The sequence below is a fragment of the Salvia miltiorrhiza genome, chromosome 3, assembly GCF_028751815.1.
Source record: "Salvia miltiorrhiza cultivar Shanhuang (shh) chromosome 3, IMPLAD_Smil_shh, whole genome shotgun sequence".
Taxonomy (NCBI): domain Eukaryota; kingdom Viridiplantae; phylum Streptophyta; class Magnoliopsida; order Lamiales; family Lamiaceae; genus Salvia; species Salvia miltiorrhiza.
Genome location: NC_080389.1, coordinates 47,583,675 through 47,592,595, shown reverse-complemented (window position 1 = coordinate 47,592,595; position 8,921 = coordinate 47,583,675). Strand labels below are relative to the sequence as shown.

General features: G+C 35.8%; 1 protein-coding gene across 1 annotated transcript; it reads right to left on the bottom strand.

Annotated features, from left to right (window-relative positions):
- Positions 1-3,506: 3,506 nt before the first annotated feature.
- Positions 3,507-8,228, bottom strand: LOC131016211 (F-box protein At2g27310-like). The gene is made up of 2 exons (XM_057944851.1): positions 6,721-8,228; positions 3,507-4,950 (listed from the first exon to the last, which is right to left on the bottom strand). Exon 2 carries the CDS (start codon positions 4,928-4,930, stop codon positions 3,809-3,811), a length of 1,122 nt encoding a protein of 373 aa, XP_057800834.1. The 5' UTR covers positions 4,931-4,950; positions 6,721-8,228; the 3' UTR covers positions 3,507-3,808.
- Positions 8,229-8,921: the final 693 nt, after the last annotated feature.

Sequence of the window (8,921 nt, the reverse complement as noted above, 5' to 3'; positions counted from 1 at the left end):
GGAAAATACATGAATGTCTTCAATTTTCTTCACGAAAATACATGGAATTTTATTATGGAATGCTTGGAAACAAAATTTATATATTAACTATTAAAAAGCATTACAAATACCAATTCATGATCCTCCAAATTTAATTAAATAACACGGAAAACATTATATAATCATTGAGCAATAACTTAATGAACTCTTAAAAAAAAAATCAACCAATAAGGTAGAAATTAGAAAGAAACAAACATCTTATTAAATTTACAATTCCAATTATAAGTAATTAACTTTACAAAATAAGCCCAGTAGAGGAAACAGTTGAAGAAGTTTATTCGCAATCGTATAAATCTATCATTTTCTTAAGAAACAATAGGGCCGGATGGCCCTATTGGTGATTGAAACTTAAATTTTGTCCACAAAATTTGAAATATCAATATTTGATCATCTTTTATGTGCTCTACCTAATCTACCCTTTAATCCAATAGATCCAACAACTTCCTTTGACCCGGATCCAGATTTAGGGATTAACCCACGCAGCAGCACATACACATGATTCAGCTTTCATCCTCTCTCTCTCTCTCTATCTCGCCTGCGACGTGAACTTTCATCCGGCCAATTCTCCTCTCCGCCTGTTTCATAAGTTGCGACGATGTGAATGAAGCTAATTCTCCTCTCCGCCTGTATCTCGCTCTCGCCAGCACCGACGAAGAGATTAGAGAGACGATTATCCTCTTCTCCTCCTCTATCTCACCGCGATCGACGTAACTGCAATCTCTCTCTGATTGTCCTCTCCGCCTCTATCTCTCTCTCGCAGGCGCCGACGAAGAGACTAGGCGGTGGATCTGATCTGATCGTTGCGGCGCCGCCTCCTCCATCGGCAGATCTGATCTCCGCCTCCTTCGATTTCAGCCATCGACAGATCTGATCTGATCTGTGCTGCACGTATGGCACTTATGGCACTATTAGTGCCATAAGTGCCATAAGTGCACACTTCCCCCTAGGGTTTAGATATTCCATTTAGGGTTTAGATTATCCATTTGGGATTTAGATGTTCCATTTAGGGTTTAGATTATCCATTTAGGGTTTAAATGTTCCATTTAGGGTTTAAATGATGTTGTTGTGTAATAGTGCCATAAGTGCCAACGGAAATCCAAAATAAAACCAAGTAAAATGGTCATTTTGGCACTTATGGCACTAATAGTGCCATAAGTGCCAACGGAAATCCAAAATAAAATCAAAGTAAAATCTTGGCACTTATGGCACTAATAGTGCCATAAGAGCCTAACCCGACCCGGCACGCGACCCGCGTGCCTGATCCTACCCGGTCCGCCTCATTAAGGGTAAAAACGTCCAAATCAATAAAAATGGCCAAATTTTGTGTTTTTTCAATGTGTGGCCATAAATTGTGTTTTATGCTTCATTTTGGCTACTTCAAAATTTTACTCTTTTCTTAAACCACACAAATTAACTGTATCTATCAAATATTATCGCACACAAAATTATATGTCTATGACAGAGTAAACAATGTCTTGTCTAACACAAATATATGTGATGCAATAACTACATAATTTTTTTGTCCTAGCAAAATTATGCATCGATTTTTAAACTAGTTACTTCTTTATTTTCTTAGTTTTTTTAATCAAAAGATTATATCAATTTATATCAACACATTCCAAAATTTTTATTGGTGTAAAATATTTACCATAAAACGAACATAGTCAAGGTATATACAAAAGACAATAACATGCAGTCGCGCGTTGAGCACGTAGCGAACTATTCTTTCGCCTTTTATTAAAAAAAATGACAACAACATTAATCATAAAACACCATATAAATAAATTTGAAAAAAAAGAAGAAGATAAAGTCAGACGAAAATAGTTGCACGATCTTACTATCCGCACTGCTTTGTGCCCTCGATTTGTACCGCAAACATCATATAACTCACGCATTACAAATCAATAAATCTTTTCCAAATCCTCTCAAATTAGAACTCCAAATTTCAAAACAATAGGTTACCTTGTTTGCAAGACACTATTTTTTTCTATAGCATCGTCGTTGAATGACTGATAATGGCAGCCACTTAGTCGTCTATTGAATCAATAAATATTTTATAATCTGCAAATTTGCGACGTTATTGTAGCCAATTTGTAGTAGATTGAAGGCCGCACTACATCAAAGCCACCATTTGTGACCGTTTTTAACGTTCGGCGTGGATGGAACGTCGATTAACCTAAATTTTGGTCGTCCTTTTGGCTTGCACACGAACTATGTAAAGTACTAGACTTTTTTCTTTTACTGATGAAACAGTAGTTATAGTAAATTCAAGAAAAAAATTGCATGAAAATACATAAACTTTGTTCAAAATTCATATTTGATGCGAAGTTAGGATTTTACAATTAAATACACCAAGTTTATAAGTTGTTCAATTTTGACGCCGATTTCATTTCCGTTGATCGGAAAAAATGACGTGGCGCCTACGTGTCAAGCAAATTATCCTGCATGGAAATAAAACGATCACGTTTTATTAGAGCGAAACAAAACGACGGCGTTTTAAACAAGACAAAACGACGTCGTTTTCTTAATTAGATTCAAATTGGGTAATTAAGCATTTTATTCTTTACTGTTCCTTCTTTTCTCTCATGCAACGTTTCCTCTCCTATGCTATTCTCTTCCAACCCTCTCCTCCAATCACCCCTTTTGGTAATCTTCCATATGTTGCTTCTGAATTACATTCACTCATAGGAAGAAATTACACTGACAAGGAAAATCGAGAATTAAGGGGATAATAAAAAATTGAAGGGGAAAATCGAAAATTAAGCTCATAAAGATTCTAACCTCTTGCCGCTGACAACAATAGAACATTTGACCGAAATTTTTTGGGGTTCTTGAGGTCTCCACTTTCGCAGGTTTGTTGCACCGGCATGTAATCCCGTTGCCTTCGGATCCAAATGAAAACGATGCAGAAGATGACATGACGTATAAGTTAAGTTTCTACAGTTGCACAATTGAATTGAATAGCTAAATTTCCCATTCTTGAGAGGGAACAAGAGCTCGACGTATTATTGAAGATAAGGAATGTAAAATTAGGGTTCATGTGAATTATTAAAATGATTATAAAACGGCACCGTTTCATGTAAAAGAAAACATCGCTTTGTTATTTGTCCGACGAACTAAAAGGCTTGTGCCGGCGAATCACATAAGAGCCACGTCATTTTAAAATTTGGGAAAAATAAAATCGAAATCAAAATTTAACAACTTATAAAGTTGGTATATTTAATTTTAAAATCCAAACATATACCGTGTGTGTGTGTGTGTGTTGCCATTAAAATTCGATTATTTCGGTTTCTGGAGAGTTTTACTATGATTATCCTATTCATCAAGAATCTCTATAATCTCATGGGCAGTTTTTCTCTTCTATACACCGTCGATGCTACACCAAGTTCAATTATCAAAAAGCACGTAGAATGTGTGTGACTGTGTGTGCAATCTCAATAACATCAACGTACAAAAACCCAAAAACATTTGCAAGAATTAACAAAGATATAGATAGATAGATGATCAAAACCAAGAACACTATAACGTAGCAGATAAACAGTTACTGCACAATCACAAGCCCTATTGAAGACAATGCCAACTTTAGCAACATTTGATCAACTCTTTGACCTATGTAAGGTAGTTAAAAGATAATTTACTCATCGCCTTACTATACAAGCAACGTAGAAGAACCATCGCGTGCTAAGGTAAGATAAACATACAAACTATATGTGCAAAAACCAAAACTGCGTCGCATAACAAACAAGCCGTAGGGAGATTTGAGGGATTTTCACAAACAGTATAAACAAAATGTGGCGCAAGCAGCAATACTTCCTAAAATCCAAAGTGTATCCAACCTGTTTTCATATCTCATCTTCTCCTCCTTGAGCTCGCTCTGGACTTTTGAGTACAAGTGACAGGACTCGAGGGCCTCGCTGTAATTCTTGCTCCTAGGGCAGTTGAGTGCTTCTTTTAGAACGAGCAAACTGTTTCTCCCGTTGACATGAGAACCTTCCATGTCTCCGAGCTGCATGCTTAGTTCCGACAATTTGATAGTGGTATGGGAGCCTCCATCTTCGGCAACGACCACTTTGAACTTCATGATAAGGATGCACTCCACTACTTGACATGGAAGGATACCTTTAGCAGGGAGAATAGAACCGAATCGTATCAAGAAATCCTTGTCGGTAGGCCAATGTCTCTGCCCTCCTATAGAACTCCAACTTGAGAGATTAGCAGCCTTTTTTGTTTTGATGTTAACTAGAATCCAACTAAGCCTGATTCCATCACGAAGCTCGTGCCAAAGCTTCCCATCTTTTCTTTCTCTTTCAATCGACCAACTTGGAGGCAGGCCATCAGATACTGAGAGCACAACCTCATCTGCTTGCTCGTCATCTCTAGCAGCGTTGGCAAGAAGATCAATTCGAAAAGGACAATTGTAAAACCAACCACTTGAACCATTTGCGTAGGGAATACCCCAGAGGACTTTAGAACAAATTGTTTTCTCTCTAAATCTGATATCCACAATAGACACGAAATCTGATGGTGAAATATTTTCTACTTCATCCTCGTCACCATAATAGTCGGCTTCAGTCCATTCTTGAGGATAATCATAGTAGTCATTGCAGTGAAATTCAGGAACCTCCTTGTTTACTATGAGGGGGAAACAATCAGCATAAAACTTTTTAAATCCACCGACTGAAGAGATCAAAGTTTTGACATCATTGCTGTTCGTTGAAGGCCACATGGAAGAGCATACATTTTCCCACAGCTTCTCTTCTTTTGAGATAGAAGAAAATGCGGCACAAGTACAGGCTGCAATGGCCAAATTAGCACCATCAAGACGCCTTAGTATGTCATAGCAAAGATCGCTGCTTAATGATGCCATACTATCAACTGATGAAACCGACATTTTCAAAGTTCTTTTACCATCTGAAAAAGGTAAGGCAAATTATGGATGAAGGCAAACAAGCGGAGATAATGTATTGTAAATAGCACAAAAGAAATTACTTCAGTGAGTATGCAGGCATTCGACTGTTGTGTTTCATAAGCAATATTATAGAACCTTAACTGAGGTGCAGGGGCATACCCAAGTGGAGCAAAGAGGGGGCTAAAGCCTCCACCAAACATTTTTTTAAGTTTTATTATTTTAAAATCGTCAAATTATCGCCATTTTTGTGTGAATCATTGTATAATAGCCCCCATGGCCATTACCAAATCAAATCGTAAGACAATTATCTTGTAGAAATCTAAAACTCAGTTTAGAAAATATAGTCCCCACCGGAGATTTTTTTTTGCGTCCACCCCTGCTGAGTTATAATTTGGCACCGTGGCAAAGGCCCCACTCGATGCCCCTGTCTCACTTCATACTCCAATAAACAAGTGACTAATGAAGCTATAAAACAGTTTGTTGTTCTAAATTTATTAATGATTAGATAAATATCTTATGTTAATGCATGTTAGGTAGTGACAGTAGTGTTGCAGTTTTTGCTGCATGAAGCCCAAAAAGACCTTCCACAACCATTACCATCTCTTGTTTTGATATGGATAATCAACTCAAAAAATCCTTTAGATTAATCATCTTCAGGTGATAAATTGTTCCTGGGTGATTTTCAATAGCAATCACTCCTAACAGAAAAATCATAGTATAATATTAGGGATCTTCCAGCACCTAGATATTTAAAAATCTCCAGTTGTACAAGAACTACGATGAATCCTGATGTGCATTCATTCAAAGTCTTATACCCCTCGTTCCATCAACAAACTAGCTCAGAGAACAAGTTTTTTGACCTATACATGACTGACTCAGCTTCAGTATTCAAAGCTTCCCTAGAATTCCCGTCACCTATATAACATCACTATAAACTAATAACCCATTATATTATCCTTCAGAGATCTAAAATGAGGGTAGGATTCTCCGTGAAACTTATTATGCACTCTGCTGATTAATACAGGATCAGAAAAGCTACTTTTACATACAAAAACCAAGCCAGAATACCAAGATTTTGAATAATATGTTCATAACTGACCAATCACCAAAAACTTCTCAACTTCCCTAGTAAACTAAGATCATTTTTATTCAAGAAAGAAGCAAATTCTAGCTAGTATTCTGCTCCTCCAGGTAAAGCAATTTAGGGAACAGGTAAGCATCAGAAACCAATCTACAAGAATTCCCATTTTGCCCTCATACATATAACATATGACAGAAAGATTTATACGAAGATAGGAGCAATTTTTTTCACACAGCTACACAAAATCTTAGGGCTTTATCTTGAATCATGACATGTAAATAGTTTGGAAAGCTGTATCCATATTCTTGGCTTAACACCAAATTCCATTATTCTACCAAAACGCAGTATCTTTTAGAGCAAATCATGGAAGTTTGAAAAAGTCTAAGCAAATAAATAGCAACAATTCTAAAAGGGCATAGCTCTTGCAACTTCCTGATTCCGAAACAAAAGGGTTCCTATGTAATACATAGAAAATAGGTCAAAATTCCACTCACCTAACAAACACGATTCTAATGTACAAAATTGGGCCACTTAAAATACTTGTAAAAACACATTTGCGCAATGCCAATAAAACAAGGGAAGCATTGAACTTGGAACATAACCCATAAGAAAATGGAAAATACAATCCAATTAAGAAAAACCCAAAGGAAACATGTGGCTTAGAGAAAGAGGGGCTAAATGAGAAACGCACCTGAAATAGATTAAAACCCTAATTCCGAAATCGCCGTTTACTACTCCTCACGGACAGGTGAGGTAATTGTATGAGCAAGAAATCGGAGAAAGGGGGTTGTATAATATGCGTAGAGGAAGGGTCACTCTCTAAGTCTCCATTACTTTTCTGCAAAAGATCTGATGCTTTGTCGGGTCCCAGATTGATTGTTTCGGATATTGATTTTTGTAATTCTATCCCTCTCTTGCGAGTGTAATTAAAAAACGTTGGAATTGAGAAGATATCTGCTTCTCATCTTAACACGTAAGGCTTCCAGAAGTGGACCCCACGACGACTTTTACTATGCTTCTCCCGCTTTGTCTCGGCGATATTTTTGTGCAACTAGTTGTGTTAGTATTGTCTATCAATGCGCATTCAACCATTTCTTCATGACTCGACAAAATTAAAACCGAATACAGCTGAACAAGTTCACCATATCAAAATTTTAAAATCTTCATTATTTATACTCATAAACTAAACTGATGGAAAGGGAGGCCTGATTGAATTTTCACTACAGTGACAAATTTTTCCATAAAAGGTAGATCACTGAAAGTTCAATTTTATTTTATTTTTATAATCTGCAATTCTTTTAAAATTTTATTATATTGAGTTGGCCTGCAAATTTTCTAATATCAAGCGATAATTATTAAAATGTAAAATGTTGAGGGGGGTTATGGTCAGAAACTATATGAACTTTGAAAAAAAATTACTATAATTTTCACCCAAACTTTCTATTAAGCCAAAAAAATACATAAATTTATAATTCTATTACAATTTTCACTTAAATTTGACTTTCGACAAAATTAAAGCTTAATTAGCAATCAAAATCAAATCAAATATATAAATTTCAATTTGGAGACTACTAACTCTTTGTGATTTCAATTATATTATAAATGTATTCATTTACTTTTAAACTATTAGTGATTTGGTCCCCCTGAGACTCGGTTGTAAAAAACCTAAAAAATTATACTACTATCAGAAATAATGAAGTTACATTTTGGCTCTTGATTAGAAATCTCAAAAGTCAACGTATATCAAAGGATAAATAGCTTAGTTTAACGCAAATAAAAGAGCACAAACTCATTTTGTTTTCTAGAAAGGATAAGGATGCAATAATAGTATGTATATGTTGATCTAATAATAGAATGGTTAGTCCTTTCAAAAAATAGTAGAATGGGTTAGCATCTAACGCAAAAAATCTCATGTTGGAGTCCACCATTCATTACGCAATCATTTGTTTAGTAAAAAAAAAAACAAGCATAACTTTCCTTTAAATGAATTGAATCCAACACACTGGCTTAGATTCCTAACAAAATATCAAGCAAGAAATACGTCAATAAAGAATGTTCAGACAATATCCAAAACCGTCTTACATCTTCCATTCTCCGATCATTTAATAACAAGAAAAGATCTCCAAATGCAAGTTGGGCATGGGCCATGGCAAAGGATAAAGCGTAGGCCTTATCCAAAGCACCGAGAGCATTAATGATGAGACGGTATCATTTTGAAATCCAAAACAAACATATAATCCTAAACAAAGTGTGATGGCTACTCTTGACCAAACAAGAATATCATCATATGATTGACTTACGCATACAACCTGGTCACATCTTACAGCTCACCTACTTTACAATTACACCTCCCTCAAAATTATCTTCGTCCAAATCGCCATATAAATACAATTACACAAAACACATGTGCATCCACTCTAATTGAATCTAATTAGGATTCATTAATCCCTACTTAAGGTTTAATAGTAGTTCTCAACTTAGGGTTTACTAATCCCAACTTAGGATACAATTACACAAAACACATGCGCATCTAGATGTACCAAAGTTTGCCACATACAATTAAAGAGAAGATATCAAATATGTGAACAGAATACGTTCATCTGCTACTAATGCCCTAATTATACTCGGTCAACATGGAATCATATAATTTAGAAATCTAAAAAAATATCACAGAAGACTAGAGTAGCATATGTTCTTCCTACATCTTAGTAGAATGAAATGCTGGCAGCAACAGGCATTTTGGAGCAGTTAGGGAAGAAGGCATTAGACACTCGTGTTGATGGAAGTTGGGGAATTTAAATGGTTATGGGACCAGGACATATAAAATTACGATAAGGATGTGGTAGACATCAAATTATGGAAACAGGAGTCATGAAAAGCAAAAGACATACA

Excerpts from the sequence above, each read along its gene's own strand:
- LOC131016211 (XM_057944851.1), bottom strand. The coding sequence starts at position 4,930 with ATGTCGGTTTCATCAGTTGATAGTATGGCATCATTAAGCAGCGATCTT.